This window comes from Notamacropus eugenii, chromosome 6 (assembly GCF_028372415.1).
Source record: "Notamacropus eugenii isolate mMacEug1 chromosome 6, mMacEug1.pri_v2, whole genome shotgun sequence".
Taxonomy (NCBI): domain Eukaryota; kingdom Metazoa; phylum Chordata; class Mammalia; order Diprotodontia; family Macropodidae; genus Notamacropus; species Notamacropus eugenii.
In genome coordinates this window covers 212,059,270-212,084,039 of record NC_092877.1, presented here as the reverse complement: position 1 = coordinate 212,084,039, position 24,770 = coordinate 212,059,270, and the positions used below count along the sequence as shown (strand labels likewise).

General features: G+C 38.1%; 1 protein-coding gene across 2 annotated transcripts in view; it reads left to right on the top strand.

Annotated features, from left to right (window-relative positions):
* Nucleotides 1-24,770, top strand: part of COL4A2 (collagen type IV alpha 2 chain) — a 287,494-nt gene that overhangs the window by 205,824 nt on the left and 56,900 nt on the right. For both annotated transcript variants that reach the window (XM_072621981.1, XM_072621982.1), the window contains exons 21-28: nucleotides 1,058-1,150; nucleotides 2,997-3,148; nucleotides 5,685-5,757; nucleotides 5,856-5,962; nucleotides 10,415-10,616; nucleotides 11,033-11,083; nucleotides 14,800-14,856; nucleotides 23,558-23,665. In XM_072621981.1, coding sequence (XP_072478082.1) covers nucleotides 1,058-1,150; nucleotides 2,997-3,148; nucleotides 5,685-5,757; nucleotides 5,856-5,962; nucleotides 10,415-10,616; nucleotides 11,033-11,083; nucleotides 14,800-14,856; nucleotides 23,558-23,665 — 843 coding nt within the window. The remainder of the gene's footprint in view (nucleotides 1-1,057; nucleotides 1,151-2,996; nucleotides 3,149-5,684; nucleotides 5,758-5,855; nucleotides 5,963-10,414; nucleotides 10,617-11,032; nucleotides 11,084-14,799; nucleotides 14,857-23,557; nucleotides 23,666-24,770) is intronic.

The window sequence follows — 24,770 nt, the reverse complement described above, 5'->3', positions numbered from 1 at the left end:
ACCTTTTTTTTCTTTTAAAGTAGCACTCATTTGGACAGGTAGATGGCAGCAGGGATACAACAAAAACTTTTCTTTTAGTACCTTTTTTTCAAGAGAATTTAGTCATGAGGATTCTAAAAGAGAATTAGATTCACAGTCACACAACTTTTGTCTTAGCCCTGTATGGGCCAGAAACCATCTATGTTTCTCTATAAAAGGTGGTCTAGAGCAGGGCTTCTTAAACTTTTTCCATTTGCAACCCCTTCAGCACTTTTTAAACTGTGAGTCACAATCTCATATGAGGTCGAGATAGAGTACATGTGTTACTCATGTATTTTGTTATAATCTGTGCCACTCAATGGAAAACCATCAGAAGTATGATTACATTGGGACATCAGTCAGTAAAACATTTATTAAGCACCTTCTGTGTTCTAAGCACCAAGGATACGTAGGAAAACAAGACAGCCTTTGCTTCAAACAGGTCACAATCTAGTGGGGAGAGACAAGATGTAAACAACTATGTCCAAACATCCTGTGTACAAGATAAATTGGAAATAATTAACAAAGAATTAAGGGGGATGAGAAAAGTCTTCCTGTAGATGGTGGAATTTTAGGTGGGAATTGAAAGAAGCCAGGAAAACCAAGAGGCAGAGAGGAGGTGGGAGAACGTTCTAGACACAAAGTAAAAGTGCCTGAAGTCAAGAGATAAGGAACAGCTAGGAGGCTGATGTTTGAAAATCACAGAATATATGGGGAAGTGGAAGGTGTTAAGAAAACTAGAAAGGTGGGTGGTAGAACAGATCATAAAGGGCTTTGAATTCCAAACAGGATTTTATATTTGATTCTGAAAGTGATAGGAAGCCACTGGAGTTTATCGAATATGAGGGATGACATGCTCAGTCCTGTACCTTAGGAAGATCACTCTTGACAGCTGAATGGAAGATGCATCAGAACAGGGAGAGACTTACAGCAAAGACACCAACCAGCAGCTGTTGCAATACCTTAACATTATTATGTCATTGTCCAGTGTGTTAACGTTGTTTTGTGTGTGTGTGTGTGTGTGTGTGTTTTTTAATAGGATTTCTTTTTGGACTTAAGGGAGTAGAGGGAAATGTGGGATTCCCTGGCCCTTCAGGATTCCCAGGGGCACGAGGACAAAAGGGATGGAAAGGTAAGCTCTCTCTGATATGTAACAGTGGTATAGACATAAAGAGGTAATGTGGCTACAAGCTGAGTTCGTGCCTTGCCTCTGACACACAACTAGATATACACTATGTAAGTCAGTTATACTCAGTGCCCCCAAGCAATTTTGGGAAACTACAAATTACCTAAAAGGTACAAGTCTATACTGCTGAAGGGATTTCCTCATTGGAAAGTCTTCTATACTGGTGAAATGAAAGGTATGGATTCTAAAATAGGTACAAAAACTCTCCTGGCCCCTTGGCATTAAGGCAACCCTTACACAAAAAAGTTGCATATCATGTTGGACAGGAAGCTGTCCTTGGAGTCAGGAGGTTCCAGTCCCATGTCTGTTATATTCTTATACTGGGTAAGTGACCCTGGACAAGTCACTTAACCCCTTAATACCTCAAAAAGTTAAGCCAGTTACCAATCTGCATTGATGGAGGAGGTCTCCATATTAAGAATTTCCTGCTTCCATGCAACTGAAGATCCAGACCAATACATAAAGCCAAAAAAACCCAAAAAGCATAAACTATCCCATTCTCTCCATAGAAATTATGCTGTTAATACAAAGGAATCTGCCTTCATTTCTACTTTCTCAGCATAATTTTGTTAGACCAAGTCAGTCAAAAATTACTTTCCATTGAAAACCCTTAGTGTGAATGTCATGATGCTGGAATATTTGCTGCATAGTTTACCAGCCTTGTGAAAATAACCTTACGTTGGTAGGGAGTTGAAGCATGATATTGTGGCAAAATCTCTTAGCTAAGTGAATCTGGACTCTGACTTTGAGGAAGTGGCTACCTTCGGTATATATTTTTCATATGTTTTTGGAGAGAATTAATACTTGTCCTCCAGGGTTTTTATGAGCGTTGCACTTTGTAAGGCAAGTATCATAACCATTATCTTATATTGTATATTACATGTATGTGTGAACATATATACCATATATATAGGTACACATATGTGTGTGTGTTATTGGCTCAGAGGCTATCCTGTAAGAACGACTTTGACTTCCGTGATCTTGCCTGGTTTTCACCAGGCCCCCATGAGGAAGGTATCACAGGTCGCTTTTGCTCCTTTCACAGATGATAAAATTGCTGTTCAGATAATTTGCAAGTCACCCAGTGTTACATAGCTGTTTTATGACAGAGATAAGACTGGAACCCAGACCTTATGAAATTAAGTACAGTGGGTTTTGGGTTTTTTTCACTGTCATTCCCCCCCCGTCCCAATTCACCTCTTTCCCTGCTGTAAGTTCTTCTGTGGTTTTGACTCCCCTCTTAGGCTTAGACTGAGTCATTTTATCTTCGTGGATTTTACTTGTTCAATTTCAGCCCATATGGAACTCTCCTTCCTTGGAAATCCTATAGCGCTTTTGGCAGATCTACAACCCAGCTGGTAATACTAGTTAACATCTGGCAGAACTAGTTTCCAAGAACTGTATTTGTAGCATTTTTATATTGTTCTGGTGGAGTTCTTTTGTTTTAAGAGAGGGAGAGAATGTGGACCCTTCTGAAAATAAAATATAACTGAATTTTTCAAATTATTTAACGTATGCATACCCTCATTATTTCTTTCTCTGAACTTGAATCTTCAGTACTTGGCTTAATGCCTGGCAGACAGTAGGGGCTTAATAAATGCTAATTGGTTCTCTCTCTTGAAATTATAAACTCCTTGAAGGCAGAAACTTAGTGTGAGCTGTGCTCTGTTGCTTCTTTTTTGTGCCTTGTAATCCTGAGCACAAAATTTAATAAATAATTTGGGGGTTAAATTGTCTTTTTTCCTAGAAAAAAAAAAGTTTACCTTTTCTCTCCTTCACCTTGCCATCATAGGTGACCCTGGAGACTGTAAATGTGATATTCCCAGCGGCCTTCCTGGTCCACCAGGACCCCCTGGTCGTCCTGGTGCAAATGGAGAACCTGGGAGGAAAGGAGAAATTGGTGACCCAGGCCCACATGGTATTCCTGGTTTCTCAGGCTTCAAGGTAAGGGGGTGGCTCTGTTTTTTACCCGTGCTGGTAAGATAACCATCAGGTATGAAACCAGATACTCACAGACTCAAGCCTCTCGTCCAGATGTTAAATGTTTATTATATCTTTATCGTACCGTGGCCTTTCAAATGATTAAATTAATATAATTTTGTGCCAGTAACACCAATGTCCCCATGTACTTCCAGAGAAACTTAAAAAAAAAAAAAACCGTTGTGATTAAAGAGAGCAGAAAGGGCAAACAGTGTTAGAAATGCCATGTTAAATTTGAACTAAACAAACAAAAAATAACCCATTACAATGTGGAACATTAAACTGGATATTGCAGTTTTCAGTTTCATATAAAATTCCCTTTTTAAAAAATTACTTTTATTTATTTTATTAAAGATTTTCCAACTGTAGGTGAAAAAAAATTTTCAACATTAAATTTTCAATTTAAATTTTTTAAAATTCTGAGTTCCAAATTATTTCCCTCCCTTCTGCCCCAGCCCCCCTCCTTGAAAAGGCAACTAATTTGAAATCAGTTATACATGTGAAGTCATGCAGACATAGCCATATTGCAAAAGAAAACGCAAACAAAATAAAACAAGAAAAATAAAGCTTTTTAAAAGTCCTTCAATCTATATTCAGAGTTCATCAGGTCTTTCTCTGAAAGTGGATGACATTTTTCATCTTGAGTCCTTTGGAATTGTTTTGGATCACTGTGTTGCTGAGAATAGCGAAGTCATTTAAAGGCGACCGTGGTACAATATTCTTGTTACTTTATACAATGTTCTCTTGGTTCTGCGCATTTCATTTTACTTCAGTTCATACAGGTCTTCTCAGGTCTTTCTGAAACCATCCTGCTTGTTATTTCTTTTAGCACATTAAATTCCTTTTTTTTTTTCAATTTTCCTTCACATATTGAAATGTTCAGTCAGTCAGCTAGAGTTTATTAAGAACTTAACCTCTTGCTGGGCAAGCAAAAATAGTGCCTTTTCTCAAGAAGCTCACATCGAAATGGGAAAGACAATGCTTTTTAAAATTGATGTGCAGAATATATAGAATAGATGGAAAGTCGTCTAGGATTCCTGTAGACATTGAGTGAAGGTTTTTTGGTACTGCCCTGAGCTCTTCTGTGATGCCGTTGCTCTGGGTACCTTATCCCTTCTTCCCCTTTACTCACCTTCCTTTTTTTTTTTCTGTTGTCTACTCCCATTAAAATGTAAACCCCTTGAGGGTAGGAATTGTCCTTTGATTCTTTGTAACACAGTGTTTATCATAGTGCCTGGCATATACAGACTGACTGAACCGCCTTTGTTATTGTGCCCAGTGTGAGGAATAGTCTTCAGCTAACATTCCCCTTTGAATCTGGCTAAAATTGTTGAGTGTTTTATAAAGAAAGCACCTTTTCATGTCTCAAATGCACAACTTCAAAAGAATCTTCATGTCTAGTAATGCATGAAACTTCTTCTCGTTGGCTCTCCCTTTTAGCTGGGTAGTCTTTTTTTTACAAGCTGTTTTAAAAAATCATTTGAAATATGTCTTTCTGCTGCAGCATGTTTTTAATTGACCAGTGACTCAAATGTTCATTTCAAATGTTAGGCACAGGAACTGCTCCTTTTCTCCCCCTAATTAAAAGAGAATGGCACGACTTGGAAAATGAAATTGTGAGTGTTTTACATATACTGCAAAATCAAAATACATTTCAAAGAGTATCTGAGCCAGGAACCAATTGGCTTCACTTCATATTGTAAGAGAACTTCAGCAAAAGATAGAATTCTCCTAGGGTACAAGGTCACTATATACTCATAATTGCTTTGTGGCACAAGAGTGTTCTGAAAGAAAATTAAACTCACCTACCTTATAGACTCTGTGCCCCTGAATTTCTAAGAAAACAAACAAGACAGTCAAGCAGAAAACAATGGATGCTGTATTTTATTTCAGTAAAAAGCAATTTTGCTCTAAATCCAGACTATCAAAGTATGTAAAATTGGCTGATGAATTGAAGAACACTAGGTGCTGGGGAATTATATGTTATTCTAGCAAAGGTAGGGAGTTCTTAAAAGTTGTCAGAAAACTAAATGGGTTTTTTTGCAGCCAATTATTCAAGACTTTCTTATGGTTTATGATATGTCTTCCCCACTCTGCACAGAACTGTGTCCATCAATCAAAAAAATTGAAATCTCTTTTTAACAAATATATCTCAGTAAATCTGCGTAAGAGAACTGCCATCATTTGCCACAAAGTAATATAACAGACACCAGGAGAGAATGATCACACACCATGAATCTCCTCATTTCTACTCACTTCGATATTAAGGCTTGAAGCTTGAATTCTTTAATGTTTTATAATAAGGTTCATCTCTAAAAGTGTCGTCTCCCTTGAGGAGGACAGTGCTAAGGTTCTGTCCTGACTTCAGTTTTCTAAGAGTAGTTAGCAATTAAGCCATTTTCATTGCCTCTCATATTTATTTACCCTTAGTGCTTAGAGCTTTTGCCCATTTGAACCTAGTCTGTTGGGTCTAACCATAAAAATAATTTTGTTTCCACAGGGTAATCCTGGCATTCCTGGGCTACCTGGACCTAAAGGACAGAAAGGAGACTCTAGAGAGATTACAACAAAAGGTCTGTTTGTTGTTGACTCAGCCGTTTTTAAAAATCACTTATATTTTTAATGTGCCTATTTTGAAAATGGCTTCCACATTTTAAAAAAATCTTTCTAGGTAGCAGAGGTGATCAAGGCAATCCTGGCATACCTGGTTTGCAAGGTGAAGATGGCTTTCCAGGGCAAGATGGATTAGATGGTTTTCCAGGCCTTCCAGGTCTTCCTGTAAGTCTCTATGGGTTTTTTTTAAAATGTTGAACTGGCTTGGAGTCATCTGTATTCCAACTCAGTCCTCTTCTTTCTCATAAATCATGTCTCTTAAGTACATAAGTAGGAGCAAATGATGTAGGTGGTACCGCTAAAGTTATTAAACATAAGATACATCCAGGTTAATTTAATGAATAGAGAACAAATGATTTAGAGTTCAAAGAAAGAACCAGTGAATATTAAAAAACACAGGGCATCTGTTCCTCTGTTTCTACATAATACTGCTTGGACCGAAATAGATTCTTTTTATGTATTGAGTTTTGTTAAATGAGTATTGAGACTCTTTTTTCATTAAAAATCATGAAGTTTCGCTTTTACTATGAATGAAAAGCAAGAAGTAATGTGGATAGGAAGCAATCAACTGTTTTCCTGAGTCACTAGTGACATTCTCCATTTCTTTCCCCAAGACTATACTTCCCTTCATCTTTTGTCACTTTTCTCCTGCCCCTGAATTTTTCTAGAATTCTTGAAATTCTAGAAATCTTTCCTAGAATTTGGTGATTTTATCTTTCCGTGGTCCTTCACTTTCGTCTTCAGAGACCTTGTTCCCTTGGATGCTCTTCATTCCTCACTATAAACCCCTTTGTTCCAACTTGTGCATCTTAAGCTTTGTCCTCTCTTCTGTGGTTCATGATGATGTGTTTCTTCATAACTTCAAGCTCCCTATTCCCTCTGAGCTTGGCTTCTAAAGCCTTCACAACCATTCAATAGGCTATTTTTATTCAGCTGTATTTAACACCACTCCCCTTCATAAGTCCCAGTCATGCATTCCGCCATGCCTCTGCACCAGCTTTTATGCCTAGAATCCACTTTCACTTACCTCCATCTTACAGAATCCTTAGCTTTCTTCAAGTCTCAGTTCAAGGTGCTACCTCCCATGAGAAGCCTTTCCTGATCCCCTAGTGGTTAGCATTCTCACCTTACTCAAATCCTACCTTTTGGATATCTTTTTAAAATATTGTACCCTGCCCACTAAAAATTAGCAGGGACCTAATAAATGCATGTTAAAATTATGAAATGCACTGTTATTGTTATTCAGTCATTTTTGATGACCCCTTTTGGGGTTTTCCTGGCAAAGATGCTGAAGTGATTTGCCAAAATTTATACTTAAACATTGCACAAAGCACCCTTTCCTTCCCTTCCCTTGTTGATTCCTTTTTAAACACTATATTTATATGTGCAGTTTTTTTATTGATACATCTTTTTTTTGACAGAACAGACAATTTTCCCAAGAAACACTCCAACAAAGCCCAGCCACATAGTAAATTTCCCCACAACAGCTAAATGAAACTTGCAGATGATGATGACTTTGTAAATCTGTGGTTTACCAGTTGTTAACGGAAAGAAAGGATAAATGCTCTGATTTTGATAATTAAAACCAATGCTATTTCAAATCCACAATGCTAGGATTTTCCTAGTCTCTTCAGCAGAACCTAGATTGCTGGCAGATCATGTCATTGCTTTCTTCATGGTGGCTTCAAAAAGAGTTTTTAAAACTCAATGAACCAGTACAATTATATCACCACTTTCATGAAAGCACCATCTTCTCCTCCTAGCCATGACCATCTCCTCTTGCTTCTTGATATTAGAGAAAGAGGCGATGTCAATCAACAAGCATTTACTAAGCAGCTACAATGTTCCAGGCATTGTGCTAAGTACCAGGGATACAAAGACAAGAGTGAAACAGTTCCTGTCCTCAAGGAGCTTATATTCTAACGAGAAGAGACAGCATTCAACATTTGCAACAACAATGAAATAGACCATGTACAAAATTAATACAAGGTATTTTGGGGAAGGAAGGTACTAGCAACTAGGAGGAAAGGCTTCCAGTCCAAGAGTCATTTGATCTGAGCTATGAAGAACACCACAGGTTCCAAGCAATGGAAGCGAGAAGGGTGACGACTCTAAGACTGTAGGACAGCCAATGCAAAAGCACAAAGATAAAGGAGCCTCATTGTATGAAATCATCATGTAGGACAGTATGGCTACTTCCATATAGACACATGCATTTGTTGGCAGCAAACAATGAACCTTCCTCAAGAAATACAATCTTCCATTACCATAATGCCATATTTATATGCTTCTCCATATTTTTCAAAGCTCTTTCAAATTCATTATGACATTCATTTAGAATAATTGACATTTATCTAGCGTTTTACTGCTTACTAAACACTTTACAGTTATTGTCTCATTTAATTCTCATAATAACCCTGTTGAGGTAGGTAGGATAGTACTGTTGCCTCAGTGTGATTTTTAATTCTTCAAGGATCTGTTATTTCATCAATATATATATTCTCTTTGTCAATGAAGATTTCAACCATTAGGTGATCTTCATGAATGAATGAAAAATTACTTAAGTGCTTATCATGGGCCAGGTACTGTAAAAAAAGAATTACAAAGAAAGGCAAAAAACCACAGCCCACCTTCCAGAAGTTTACATTCTATATTCTATTAATGAGTCTGTGACTCCTAAAGCTCATCCCTTGGTGGTCAAGCTTTTGGTTATGATCATTTAACTGAGGCCAACACCCTACTTGTCATTCCTCCGATTCATTAAGAAATTCCAATGCCATCTTCCTCTCTGTAGCTCCATTTGCCACCTGAATTTTCTTCTTGGGCCCAGATTACATATTTAACCACATTTTTTAGTAACAGAACACTTCATTGCCAAATATTTTCATGAATCTTTTCTTTCCTCAAATTCATTTGTCTTCTCTCACTTTTAAACAGATGCACTATTAGGTGACATGAAAGTGGATATCAATAAGCATATATGTATTTGCACATGGGCCACATGAGCACAAATAGCCCACTTGTCCCTCCTGATCTTTAAAAATGAACCATATAACAACAATGCTTTTAAAAAGAATGTTTGCTTTTTCCTGTCCATCCAAATCTTTGTTCTGAATTCTCTTGAATAACAAGGAGTAATTTCAGTTGATTATAAATTCCTTAAAGGTCTATCTAAACTTTCTTTTACAATACCTAGCAAAATATTCTGCACAAAAGGAAATTTGACCATGAGATTTGACTCGCCTCACCCTCAAAGAGCTTGCTACTTGGTTCCTAAATCCATAGCCATTAAAGGAAACACAGAATAAGATAAAAGTTCTAGATCATTTGTGTCAGATTCAAATGAAAATTTGTTGTTGTTTAGTCATTTTGTGACCCCTTTGGGGGTTTTCTTGGCAAAGATACTAGAGTGGTTTGCCCTTTCCTTCTCCAGCTCATCTTTACAGATGAAACTGAGGCAAGCAGTGCTAAATGACTTGCCCAGGATCACACATCTAGTAAGTATCTGAGGTCACATTTGAGCTCAGATGAGTCTCCCTGACTCCAGGTCCAATACTTGATCTACTTCACTGCTTATTGGCCCAATGTGCACCTAACATATTGACTTAGGAAAGACAAATAACATTATCTATGTTGTACTGTAATTTTATTTATTTTGTTAGACATCTCCCAATTACATTTTAGGGCTGTAACTCACTGGCCATGGGTTTGACACTTCTGTTCTGGATGACTGAGTCTATTCATATTCTAGATTTGTAATACATTATCTATTATGTAAGAAGCAGTATGATATAGTGCAGGGATTAAGAACCTTTTTTGCGTCATAAACCCCTTCTCAAAAATGTTTTTAGATGCATAAAATAAAGTACATAGGATTATTAAAGAAACCAGTTAGGTTGAAATAAAAGTATTTTTCCCCATCCAGTTAATAGACTTTATGAAATCTATCTGCAGGTGTCTGTAGCCCCAGGTTAAGAAATACTGTTGTCTGTAAAGGACCAGCCTAGGAGTCTGAATGATCTGGATACAACCTCTGAAACATATAGGCTGTCTGACCCAGCAAGTCCCATAATTTATCAGTGTTCCAGGCAAGTCTCTGGGACTACAGATTTCAGAGCACATGCTTTGAAATTTCTCCAGTTGGAACTCCCTACACATGGAATCACAGTACCAAAAAGGGAAGGGAAGGAAGGAAGGAAGGAAGGAAGGAAGGAAGGAAGGAAGGAAGGAAGGAAGGAAGGAAGGAAGGAAGGAAGGGAGAGAAATACATATAAATAGGCCTCCTAGTTCTCTATTCATAGAACCATAGAGTTAGAAGAGAGCTTGTGATTTGCTACACTGCCTCATTTTACATATGATACAACCAAGGCTCTCAGAAATGTCAATGACTTGTCCAAGGTCCCAGAAATAGATAGTAGAAGAGTACCATTTCTGTGACCGAGTCCCTAGTTTAATGAGCATATTTAACAAAACAACCAAGGAATGATTAGATTGGAAAGAGAGGTGGTGGAGAGGTCAGGGAAGGGTATCTTTGATGTGACAGACTATATATATATATATATATATATATATATATATATATATATATATTTTAAAAGGCAATTTGATTTCACACAGGGTGACGGCATCAAAGGCCTTCCAGGAGATCCAGGTTTCCCAGGAGTACCTGGTTTAAAGGGCATTCCAGGAGAAAGTGGTCCTCCAGGGCTAGGTCTACCAGGCCCCAAAGGTGAACGAGGTTTCCCTGGTGACCCTGGCTTAAGTGGAAGTCCTGGCTTCCCAGGTCCTCCAGGTCCCCCAGGGGCTCCAGGACAAACAGGTACAGTTGAGTTCTCTCTTTTCTTTGAAGGATGTTATATACCAGAGTGGAAACATTTGACTAACAAAAAAAAGTCCCCAAATACTCAACAGCTGATTGACTCTGCTTGAGCCTCATAGTTGCCCATACATGTCCAAATGGATCCTATCGTTCCGGCTATTTCCTCATACCCATTATGGGTTGCTTTGCTTGGAATTATCTGAGCCTAGCTTCTCTTGTGCCCATCTACAGCTTTCTTTTACTACCAAAAATGATATTTTCCTAGGGCAGAGCTTTGAAGTGAATTTGCAGGCATGGGAGTTTTTACAATGTATATCTATGCCTGCCTCTCTCTAATCCTCAGCAATTTAATGAAGAAGAAAAATAACCATATATTGTTTTCCTAATCTTATTGTTTCACTGTGTCTCATTCTCAGACTGTGACGTAGGTGTGAAAGAACCAATTGGCCAGGACATAATCCGACCAGGTACTGTTAAATTTTTTTTTTCTCAGAACCATTTTAACTTTTTGATTTTATATTATAGATGGCCCAACAGCCGATATTTATTAAATGCCCATAATGTGTATGGTTCAGTAAATACTACAAGAGTACCAGAAAAAAGTATTACTCCATGCCTATGTGTGTTTGTATGTAGATAGGGAGAAAGGGAGGGATGGAGGGAGAGAAGGAAGGAAGGAAGGAAGGAAGGAAGGAAGGAAGGAAGGAAGGAAGGAAGGAAGGAAGGAAGGAAGGAAGAAAGGAAGGAAGAAGGAAGGAAAGAAAGAAAGAAAGAAAAAAAGAAAGAAAGAAAGAAAGAAAAAAAGAAAGAAGGAAGGAAAGAAGGAAAAAGAAAGAAAGAAAGGAGAGGGAGGAAAATACATATAAATGAGCCTCCCAGGACACTTACAGAGTTTGAGGAAGGCAATATATTTGCCCTCAAGTTGCAAGAAATAAAACAAGACACAGAATCTTACATAGTATTATCAAATATAAAGAGCACAAATGCATAGATACATGGATAAATACTTAAGAATTCATATCTCTTTAAACATTTAAATTCATTTGTATTATGTAGGAACATAAGATTTAGAGCTAGAAGAACCTTTAATCATACTACATATGGGGCAACTTGAGGTACATAGAGTGGGAAAGACTTGCCCAAAGTCACACAGAGAATACATAAGCAGAACCTGAATTCAAACCCAGATCTGACTTCTAGCTCTGAACACATCTTTTACATGAGTGAAAACAGTATCTGAATGGTTTTGTGGTTAGCAGTGTCAAAGGTAAAAACCACTTACTATTCCATACAGGAAAACTTAGTGTACATCATAGGGATGGGGAACCTGTGCCCTCGAGGCCACATGTAGCCTTCTAGGTCCTTGGGTGCATGCAGTCTTTCAACCAAATCCAAGTTTTATAGAACAAATCCTTTTATTAAGGGGATTTGTTCTGTGCTGTTTGGATTCAGTCAGAGGGCCACACTTGAGGACTTAGAGGGTCACAGGTTCCCCACCCCTTGCTTGGTAGGAGACCCAAATTCAGTTAAGAGTTAAAGGAGAGAGAGGATGTTACAAAGAGCAGGGAGATTATGAGTCATGAGGGATTTCCTGTATTCATTTCCCATCACTGGAGATCTTTCAGCAGATGCTGAATGATCACTTGTTGAACAAATAGGATTCCTGCTCAGCTACGGTTAGAAGAGATAACCTGTGATAATGCCTTCCAAGTTTAAACCATGTGATTCCATGGTTTTGCAATCTCATGATTGTTTATCCAGTGATTTATTTGCATCTGCTATTAGAACATTATTGCTTCTTCGTAATTAGCCTAAGACTTTCAAGTCTAGATAATAGTCTCCTTTATTTCAAGGGGAAGTGTCTAATTTATCTCTGCATCTCTAACCCTTCAGTCTTTCTCACAGTGCTGAACAAATTTGGCACTTTAAAACTTTTGTTGCGTGCACAACTTTTTGTGCATCCTGAAATTGTTAAACAGATAAAGAATATTGAATCTATAGCTAAGTTTTCTTTTGTAGCTGAAAATAAAAATATTCATTTCATCTGGTTTTGGTTTTAATTGAAATGAAACAGAAAATTACAGATTTCCTGGTAATTATGTTTGCCTCAAGTTATTTTGGTAAATAATCAATTCAATTCTGTAAACCTTTGTTAAATATCTCCTGTGAACATTTATTAAGTATCCACTTTGAGATCTTCTGGGAACATAAAGATAACATAAGACATATTCAGTGCCTTCAAGGAACTTACAGTCTAGTAGAAGAGTTTAGGATTATAGCTGGATACTTATCTTTAATAGAGGGAGAATAGGAGAAGTACAAAGCAGAGTCCTAAACAAAAGTATAATGCCGGATGAGAGGAGGAAAAGGTCACTTGCAGATGAAAGTGACTGAAAAAGCCTTTCTGGAGGAAATGAATACCGAACGGGGTCTTGAAACTCGTGAAGGATTTCAGTAAGTAGAGATGGGTAGTTATGTTTGACAATAAGTCAACTAAAAACTGAAAATGATCTTGAGAAATGACCCAATAAAGTTTGTACTGTATTTTCAAGGATGATATGCATATGAAACATGTGATATGTGCGTCACACTTTAGAGTGTAAATTCACAATAAACAATGAACATATCACCCATGGGGTTCAGATTTGTGGGGTTCAGATTCACTGTAGTAGTTCAGTTGTTTTGAAGTCCTATCCAACTCTTCATGACACCCATTTGGGGTTTTCTTGGGAAAGAAACTAGAGCGATTTACCATTGCCTTCTCTAGCTCATTTTGCAGATGAAAAAACTGAGGGAAACAGAGTGAAGTGACTTGTCCAGGGTCACACAGCTCGTCTGATTTGAACCCAGGATGATGGGCTTTTCTGACTCCAGGCAGGCACTCTATCCACCGCCTGATGCTTAAATGTGACATAGCAATAGACCAGTCTCATTTTGAATAGATGTAGTATAGAGGAAACTACAAGGACATATCACCCAGGCACTCTAAGCCAGTGTGCAAAACGGTTCATGTACAATTGGTAAAGAGGGCTAAACCTCTCTCCAGACTTGGGTTATTAGGCTTGGCAAAAGGATAAGCCTGACCTAGCAGGAAGAATTCCCAGGCAAACAGACATAAGACAGATGAAAAATAGTATTGTCCTTCCAAGTGGGCTTTTCTAGAAAAGACCCAACCAATACAGTACACCTCTTCTCAAATGTAACTGCTCTCGTTAACTTCATGGTCTTAATCCTTATTTGGTCTGGCTTGGCATGAAGCAATTATCTTGCTTTTGTTCACGCTGAAAGTATTTGAAGTCAGAAAATAGAAGCAGACTTTTTTTTAAATTGTAAAATGGATGCATCCTGAGATAAAGCTACAAGGCAAGGAAAATGTGAAGGCTGCATCGTGCTGCGAACAAAATTTTCATTTGTAATCAGAAGACATTGGTTCAAATTGTGTCTCTTCTACCTGTATGATCATAGGAAATTTACTTAATTTCCCTGGGATCTCAGTTTTCTCTTCTATAAAACAAGGAAGTTGGATTAGATTACCTCTAAGATCACTCTAAATTGAGGGGCAGTTAGGTGTCAAAGAAGATAAAGATGTTGGGCCTGGAGCTAGAAAAACCTGGGTTAAAAGCTGGACTCAGACACTTACTACACTGTGTGAACCTGGGCAGGTTACTTTAACCTCTATCTGCCTCAATTTCCTCATCTGTAAGATGGGGGGAATAATAGCTTCTACTTTTCAGGGTCATGAGGATCAAATGGAAAGATATTTGTGAGGCATTTTGCAAATCTAAAAGCCTATAAATAAATGCTAGTTATCATTATTATCTATAATCCTTTAAATGGGATTTACTTTCACACACTGGGAATGATCTCATTTATCTCAGCTTATAATGAGAGCTGTTCCAAAAATAAGGAAATGAATGACTCATTTGCCCGTGTGCTATTTTGGTTCTTTTTGGGGCTACGTTTATTTAATTTGCATTTTATAGAAATTAATATTTTTATTTCATTGCATAATGAAATAAATCATGTATTTACATCAGAAAGCCAGGATCGTCAAACCATTAAATTGCTCTAATAATATAGTGGTAACCACTTTTATTATTAGTGCTTTTGATGTGGGTAACACTAAAAGCCATGAGTGTCAGCATGGATTATTTCAACTCATCTTTTTTCCCCCTCTTTTCAGGTTGTGTAATAGCACCTAAAGGATCCCCAGGGCTGCCTGGACTGCCAGGATCTCCAGGTAAAAATGTTAAATAAATGTGGAAACTTTACCATGCTTTCCCCTTGGTTACTAGCCTTTGACTCTGAACTGTCATTTTTATTTTTTACTTTCTCCCTTTTCTTTCTTCCTTCCTCCCTCCTCTTTTTTATTTCTAGTCTCCTTCCTCTGCCATCATAAATATCATTCTCAGTTTTTTGAGGTTCATTTACTCTTGCTTTGGAAGTTAATCTACTCTCATGGTACCTTGAACACAAGCTATAGCTCCCATCACAGACCTGGTTTCATTTGTGGGAAACAAAAGGAGGAATTCTGTTTCCACAGGATTAAAACTCCTCCCAGTTTTGAGTGACAGCAGAAGTAGGTCAGAGGTGACTGGTTCTAATCAGATTGTGACCTAGCAGAATCAGGCTTCTGATCAGGTGAAAGGTCAGAAGCTTGTACACATGCTTAAACAAGCTATTTGAAGGGGACCCTATCAGGGAGGAGAACATGAAGCTGGAGGTTCAGGAGGCTACATCTAGCCAATGGAGAGCAAAGCAGGAAATTCAAATTGGAAACGACATAAAAAGCGTTGGGAGCAAGCATACTCTCCATTAGGGAGAGACCTGTTCACTAAGAATGTAGGATAATTGGCTAAAAGAAAATGAGAACTTTCCTTTCTTCACAGTGAGAATTGATCTTTGTTTAGAGTGAGCACATTTCTCACAAATTCATTTCTTTATCACTGTTCAAAATATGTATTATAACCAAGGCACAGCATTGAAAGGGAAGGTCCAAAGTGCTTACACTCAGGGAGCTAAGAGAAGGTGTATATAAACTGGAATAGACAACCCCTGAAACATGTCTTCATCCAAGACCTCTCCAAGGTCAGGAGATTCCTCTGCCAGAGAAGAAAGTTTATCATCTCCTAACAAAATGATAAGCACATACAGGAGAATATTTCTTTTTTTTTCTTTTTTTTTTTTTTTGAGAAAATGGGAACAAAAGGTTTTGCCTCTAGAATCCAGGTTTTGACCACGGGATTGACTAAACACACTGTCTGAAGTCCTAATGACATATCCATATGAATACATTATCCTTTGTAACACATCTTGACTCCTAGCCAGCTCAGCTGCTATCTCAGTAGCATGGCTTTTCCATTGCATAGAGGCGAAGGGCCCAGGTGGTCACAGCTGTTGCAGCATGGGCCACCCTCCAGTGACTTTAGCCCTTTGGTGGGGTGCCACGCTTTAATGAATAGCTGGCAGTACAAAGCAGAGGACACTTCCAGACATGCCCTTAATCACTGTGGGCAGGCAATGGAATTTAAGTCCTGGTGGTGCTTTATGGAAGGAATTAATGTTAGCAGTGTCACACCAGCAACCAAGATTCCTCTGGCTGCAACTGGAGCTTAGCTGAAAAAGTACATTCTTCTTAATCAACAGTGGGGAGGTAGAGGGAGAAAGGGAAATGTCATGAGCACCCAGCTAATCTCTAGGTTGCACATTCTTCTTGATCCACTGTAGAGATCATTTTGCCAAAATGGTAGCTCACACTTAGATCAGAAAAGGGTGAAAATGAGGTGTACGTTTGCTGAGCTTCAAAAGCAACTCTGAGGTACAATCCCATGGGAGCAATGGGATAAATATATAAAGGAACCACTGGCATCATTAAAGTGAAGTCATCCCTTAAGCCTTTATCTTCCTCCAGCATTTATAGGAGAGAACATCAGGGCACAATGGAAAGAGTGCTGGATTTGCCATCAGAGGACGTAGGTCTGAATTCTCACTCTGCAGCTTAACCTCAGGTGACATTGGGCACATCAGTTAAACTCTCTTGGCCTTGATTTCCTCATCTGTTCAATGAGAAAGTTGGATTAGATCAGTGCTGCTTAGACTACAGGTCAGGACCCTGGCAATGGTAAAATGTTTCTGAATGCTTAGTGACCAAAAAGTAATTAAAAATCAAACTCGTAGCAACTCCAACATGTTTCTGGCAGGGCTTGCCCATGTTGCATCATGCAACTTCACCGTAGCCTTGGTTCTGAAAACACAGCATGCACATTTTGTACTGTGCGTGTCCTCAGGCCATGCAATGCCAGTGAATACTGGGAAAAGGGGTCATGAGTAGAAAAAGTTTAAGAAGACCTGGGTAAGATGACCCCTAAGGTCTCTTCTAGCTCTCTATATGTGATCTTTGCTTATTATTTTCAGTATGATATATTCCAACTAATCATGAATTCTAGTCTAGTTATTTATTTTACTGTTTCTTAAACTGGACATGTAACTCCTTTTTCAGGAGCGAAAAAGGGGAACTCTCTGGAGAGGAGACAAACACTGGAGCTGTAGGGCTTCTAAGAGTTGTTTGGTAGAGACAGAACCTGCTCAAGATGAACTGAAATTTTAGATCATGTAAAACTTTAAGGAAATCACAAAATAAAAACTTTAAGAATCAGTGATATAAATTAATATCTGTATGTAACACCAGCTTCTATTAAAATCAGTTTAATATTTTTCTCACATTCTATTAAGCTGAAATCCTGAAAAATCTATGTCATTTTTAACTATGGCCAGTTTGTCCCAATCTATGTATGAAAGTCGGCCTGGAAAACAAATAAGTTCGCTTTCTGCTAAGTAATAAGATGAAATCAGACCTGCAGCACTCCTCTTCCTCCTTGCCATAAAGCACTAAGATTAGTGACCAGCATAAGCTGCTAATGGTTTTCAAAAGTGTCAGTGCCTTTCATATTAAACACCTTCCTCTACATTTAATGTTTCTGCTTAGTAACATTTATGGTGACATTCCTCAAGTCCCTGGAAAATTTGAAAATCTTTTCAACATCTTCATTTTCTTCCCATCTCATACAAGTGTGGCTTTCTTATTCCCTGTCCTTTCTGCAGCTGTTGAAGAACTTAGATCTATTCATCCTCTTAGTTAATCTTTCATATAGCCTCAAATCCCTAATTCTAACTCAAGAAAAATGTCTTCTGACAGGGACTTTAATGTTAGAAAAGCAAGTTTCATTTGTGTATCAGATATATTTGTAAATTTCTGAGTCAGATTCAAAAGACCTAAACCTTTCCATTTCATAAAACTTATCTTCTGGTTTTCCTATATATGCTAATATCACAAAAGTAATGAATCCAATTTTGCAATGAGATTATAGTTCTAGGATGCAAAATATTGGTGCAATGTATCCTATTTTCGATTTTAATAAAAATGCTCATAGCCTGATTCCTTTAATCTGGCCTATTTCCTTTCAGGCCCTGGACCAATGGATCTGGGCCAATGTACATGTCTGTTTCCCATCCAATACATGTGTTGTTCAGAGTTCCTTTGAAAATGATCTTGTTATGGCCCTGAACACTGTTTTAGGCTTATACTGTCATGTGTGTTTGTTTTATGAAATAGATATGCTCCTAAAAAGCTAAATGGGAAGAAAAACCTGATTTCTTATCAAGCTTATAATTTTCAGAGAAGAGTAAGATCTTCATTTATGGTTCATCTTTATTTGGCAATGACTCCTAACACTCTATCTGTCCACTCCTTCAAGTTAAAATGATTTGCAGATGCTTTCATGACTGGCTCATAATTTTTTTAAATCACTTGAATAAAAAAGGGAGTGGACTAAACAAAGGTTTTGGTGAATCCTTTTATAAGTTGAAAACTCCAAATAATCACTCCCTGTTTTATCTACTTCATGTGCCCTATTATCAACACCATATTGAATTTTTCAAAGTGGGGCACTCCTACAGTGTGGATTGTAGAAAGAACAGAGGTGGATCTTTTTAGTAAATTTAGTAAATTAAATTTAGTAAAATGGCTTAGTTTCCCTGGCTACACAACATGAGAGGTTAGAAACAGAAATCTCTGCATTGTTTCCAGGCTTTGTGCTATCCACAGGGGGCTTTAAGGGGCTTCAAGTTTTGGACCTTAGGCCTCACTGACCCACAGTAACCTTCCTGAAGTTATCAGCTCTACTTCTTCTAGCCAATCTAGGTGACCTGTGTATATCTTTGATCTTTCACCATCACTCAAAGCCCTCCTTGACCATCTGCACCCAAAAAAAAGAGATGCTTTTATCTATTATTGATACTTAAAGACAATTTAAATCAAATAAAGAGATTCTTTTCATAGCATCTGATTAACTGAAATAGAACATGTGCTTTCCTTCATGGGAAAGGAAAGGTTTCTCTGTGATATCTAAGAGTTTTATATGGATAAGACTGTGATTTACATCAGTCCACCAGAAAAAGATGCCAGAAAAGTGAGTTCATTATGTGTTGACACAGGGAAAAGTTTGCATCTCAAGCTTAATTAATTTGAGCTATTTAATTTGGTGCTTTATTGCTTTTTTTTCCCCAGGGGAACAGCATTTCTATCCCAAATTCATCCCTTATTAATGAAATCAATATTAATTGTAGTTGGATTGGTTAGTACAAGATAGAAGATACCACATGCTTTTGAGTAGAGTTCTCCATGGGAAAAAATTTATTTTCTTAGTGCTTACAGAATGCAGTTGGGAAAACTTTACAAGTTTCTGTTGAAAATTACCTATAATCCTAGAATTCTAAAGGCCGAAAGGGACTTAGATATCTTGCTCCACCCTTGCAGATAGTAAAGAGAACTTTTTATGAATCAGATCTGTACAAATTACCAGAGTGCAAAGATTTATCTGCTTTCATATGGCTTCCTTTCATTATACAGTAGTACTGCCCCAGAGAGACCAATAACAGCTATGCATACCCAGAGAAAGGCTTCAGTTCCTCATTCCTATTGAGTTGGTTACACAATGTAAATACGGGCTGCTGCCAGGTACATACTGAGACTTGTGATTTAGGGCTTTCGTTGATCTGTGTAATGATTTCTGTACAGAGACTCGCAGTGTACTCTCTGTTCTCTTTCTCCCAGCGATTCGGTTAGACAGGCTCAGCACAGTACAGGTGTCACGGGATTCTGGGGCTCCATATTTCTCCATTGATTAACAGAATTCCCCTGGACATGGTCAGGGAGGCCCCTTGTAAGGGATCAACACCGATTTGTGTCCTGTTCTTGAGCATAATTCCAGTTGATTTTAGAGAACTGTGCAGCAAAAGTAGGCACCACTAACCCTCCAGGATTGAAATGTGCCTAAGTGTTTGGAGATTCCTTGCTTGGAGGACCAGTTTTTATTCAAAGTATAAAAGCAAGATTTGGAAGGACTGACTCTGGATAATAAGAGACAGTGAAGATGTGAGAAAGAGCTTGGAAGTGCTGAACCAGTGTGAGATCGGCCAGGACTGGTTACACAGACATAACTTTCTTTGAAAAACAAAGTAAGAAACTCTCATTTGTGGACAGTATGTTTATTTTGCTCTTAAAGCTGCAACTCTCAAGAAAGAAACCCAAAGTGGCTTTATCTTTTCCATTTAAATGTTGATCATTAAAAATACCGAGCTTGACAATGCATTGCCTTTTTTTAAAATTTGGATTGCTATCTTTCACGTTTACATCTCTTTCATTTCCAAATGTATTGGCCCCTTTGCTACCAAGAAACTTCCCCTAATAACAAAGAGGAAAAAAGAAAGAAAAAAAGCAGTTCAGCCAAACCCGTCAAAGCGTCAAACAAATCTAAACGGATATGCAGTGTTTCACATACATCGTCCCCTATCTCTGCAGAGAAGAAAGGGAGGTGTATTTTGAAATTATATTTTCTAACTTAAACTAGAAAAAGAAAAATTAATTTTCTGATTATAAAGAAAATATACCCAAAAATTGTTTAGAACATTATAATATAAACAAAGTTATAGGAAGAGTGTGCTGCCAAAAGTTGCCACACTGGTATAATCCTGTGAAGTAGAGGAAAGATAAACAATACATTTAGGAGGGCAGCTAGGTGGCACAGTAGATAGAGTGCTGGGCATAGAGTCCAGAAGAGCTTCCCGAGTTCAAATCTGGACTCAGGGACTTCATAGCTGTGTGACCCTGGGCAAGTCACTTAAACCTGTTTGCCCCACTTTCCTTATTTGGAAAAGGAAATGGCAAACCACTCCAGTAATATATCTGGAAGATAAATTTACATAAATTTTTTTTTAAATCTCTGAAGTTATTACAAGTTGATAAAGGTATGCCACAAAGTCCATTTCTTTCCAGTTAATAATGCTAAAATAATGAAAGTTCCTATTTTCTATTATGTCCCATATACGCAAAATTAATTGCCTGCTGTGAAGGCCACACCTAGGGAGCCAGAAAGTGTCACTAATACACAATCCCTGACCTCAAGACATGTATAGTCCAGTTGGAGGTACAGTGGATACCAAAATAGCTTTAATTCAAAGTAATTTATAATATATTAGAAAAGTACAAAGCAAAATGTTACATAACCTCCAAAGTGTCAGAAATTCTGTTACTAACAAAGGAGATTAGAGAAGGCTTCTTGGGGAAGTAGCAAATGATTTGAGTTTGTTAAAGAATTTAATGAAGCAAAGTGGGGGAGGGAGGACATTTTAGGTTTAGGGCGCAGAGGTGAGAAAGCTCAGGGCATGTTTAGAAAGAATGGAAAGTAGATCAGTTGGACTGAAACACAGACTATGTGATTGGGTTTTTGTCCTTCTTTCTCAAAGAGGACCATGACATCAAGATGATGACACTACTTGCCGTTGACTTTGATTTGAATGAGGGAGGGCTGTGCAAGGTCACCAGCCTCACTTCCTCCTCCTGAGCCATCTGGGTCCAGTGGGTCAGGACGGCTGGAATGGGAGGTGATTTGAGATAAGACTTAGAAGTTAGAGGAAGAGCTGATTGTAGCAGCTTCGCATCTCAGCCAAAGGAATTTGATCGTTAAGTGCCTCTTATAGTTAACTCTGTCCCTTTAGCCTTCTCCCAGTGTTATGGTATGAGAGCAAACCCGATTTGGGTCAATAGTCTTCTTTGTTCTGTACTAATTACTATTAGGATAAAATAAGGATGTTTTTAAGGGGTCCAATTCTCTCCCATTTTTCATAACCATCAGTAAATTTGAAATATAATAGTTGAATCCCACAATTCCTTGACCTAACAAGGGTCATCATCTTCATCACAAACAACGAATATCTTCCGAGTGTCCTATGTGGAGTTCTGGGTCCAGACATTAGGATGAAAAACCTTCACAATCAGTCACATGTAGGAGACTATTGTTTCTATCTCTCCTAACATTAGCCATGCATCTAATGAATTTATTTGTACTAAAATACAGGGAGAATCTTCAATAAAATGAATTTTGTTTGTAGAAAATTTTGTTTCTTGCTCTTGGGAATATATTTCCAGTTTTGAGGAAATTTTCCTCTGTGTTCCAAACCTCTCCTAAAACATCCAACCCTTGATTATCCCAACAGCTAATAACTTATATTATTTATTATGTTATATTTTATAATATATTATGTTTATGTAAATAAAGAAGATGCCAGATTATTTTATCATTGGTTAAGGCTATCAAGCCATTATGCTATGTATATCAGATCTGTCAGAAATCCAAATATAACTGTATCCCTTCCTGTCATAGAGACCTTTAAGGCCTCTATCATCATCCCCATGGCACAGGAGAGCCCTTGAAAATGTCTTAGAGCCAGGAATTAAGTTAAGGAAGAATTGGTCTGAGATGCAAAGATGACAGTAGTATCACACTTGTGACTGCTCTGTGACTCTGTGACTGCTCCCGAGTGAGGTCACACACATGCAGTGTGAGCATGTGTGCAGAGTGATGCCCAACTATGTGGCAGACCTTTATCTGGAGCTAGTCTTTCTTTAGACAAAGGGGGTCCACCCACACCCACTTCCTTGTCCCCACTGAAAAAAATGTTCTCTCTTTGGAAGGGAACCAAATAATAAAATGCTCTAAGTGCTTTTCAGTATTGAAAATAATACCCAGACCCAGGACGTGAACCCCTTGCTTTTCTGTAGACTTCTACCCACCGCTACTTCCCTTACTGCAACCCACCTACAGAGGACGGAAATTTTGGCGGTTGTTTTCTGTCCATACTATTTCTGCTTCGGCATTCAGTAGGCTGCACCCAAGGCCTGGCACCACCACCCACCTAGCACCTGTTTCCTGAAGCTGAATTGGATAGTTGATGAACAGGGTGGTTGTTTTGAAGGCCTTGGTTGTGAGTGTTAGATTTGTATTTGGGTATTAGTCTTACTAGTATCTTTGTAGGTAAGTATTTTTCTGAATGCTGTAAATTGTTTTTAAAATCCTGCAGTTTTTAATGCCACTCATTATTTTGAGGTGTCTAAGTGGCACAGTGGATAGAGTAGCAGGCCTGGAGTTAGGAAGACTCATTTTCCTGAGTTCAGATCTGGCTTCAGGTACTTACTAGCTGTGTGACCCTGGGCAAGTCACTTAACCCTGCTTGTCTCAGTTCCTTCATCTGCAAAATGAGCTGCAAAAGGAAGTAGCAAACCAGTCCACTGTCTTTGCTAAGAAAATCCCAAATGGGGTCACAAAGAGTCAGACATGATTGAACAACAACTTATTATCTCCTCCATCATAGGATTAGTTAGGATCCTAACTGAGGACCCAAAGAAGTTAAGCGATCTCTTCAAACAAGTAGCAAAGCTAAGATTCAAACCCCTTTCTCTGAAACCAAATCCAGTCCTCTTTCCACTGACCTCTGTTGCTAACATTGAAAAATGATCACGTTAAGTATCATGAGTTGAACTGCTTTTTGTCCTATCCCTTCCAAACCTACACAAATCTGACTTGTTGTTTGTTTGGGTCTTTTAGGTGCTAAAGGTCAAAGGGGGATCCCAGGATTCCCAGGCACAGATGGATTTGCTGGACTCAAAGGATTCCAAGGGGAAGCAGGTCGTGAAGGATTTCCAGGCCCACCAGGTAACAAGACACACATCACACCCAACCCATTGGTCTCCAAAAAGTGATTTCTATTTTTTTCTACAGTAAACATATCTCCATTTTTTCTTTATCATTTAAATGTTTCTTTTGTCTGCTTACTATTTGTCTGTTGAGTAAACATGGTTGACTCTTTCATGGAATAAGCTCAGATATTGACCTGTATGTAAAGTTTTTCTTTGTCTAACTCTGAATTTTTATGGAAAATACTTACAGAACTTATACAGAAGAGGGCAAACACTAGTTCAAAGAAATAGTAAAGGTTTTCCCTAAGTCAAGTTCCTCTAGTTAATTTTAAACTTTTGGATAAAAGCATAAATCTCCCAAGTGTTCATTAATATTAATGGTACAGGTTGTCCTTTCATCATTTTGAGTGGTGCCAAGCCCATGTTGGACATTAAAAAGGTCTGTATTTTGTTACCACCACAATCCACTCATTTGCCAATTTCCAGGGGAAAAAATCTAGCATGTCAGCATTTCATTATGCCGATGTTGTGGGATCGGCATCTAGTGCAGGGGTGGGGAGCCTTCAGCCTGTAGTTTTATTTTTTGAGCAGTCAAAAAAAAAATCAACTTCTCAAGTACTAGATAAGGGAGGTAATACCCATTCAGTGAATAGGTCTGTTCAAGGAGTGGCCCCTTTAATATAAAAAAATCAAATTGGGAAGGGAAGATCCTTAGGGTTAGTGGCCAAAAGAGAAACAGTTACTATTGACATTCACTCTATTTCTAGAAAATAATCTCAAAATATTAGTGAACTACAAGTTCAACATGAATTGAAGTTGTGATACCGAAAATAAGAAAGTAGCTGTAGTCTGAGGCTACATTTAAAAAAGAAGAAAAACATGGCATCCAGGATTAGGGAGATCCTTCCTTACTATCTGCAAATGCACCTGTTTCCTTCCTCATCCTCAAAAACTCCTCATTGGATCTATATCCTTCCCCACGAGCTGTTTTCCTATATCTCCCCTCTCTTTTGTGGTTAAATATCTTGAGAAGGTCGTGTCCAGTTGGTCCTTTCATTTGCCTCTTACTCTCATCTGAGGTCTCTGTAGTCTGGTTTTCAAACGCTGTCATTTAACTGAAA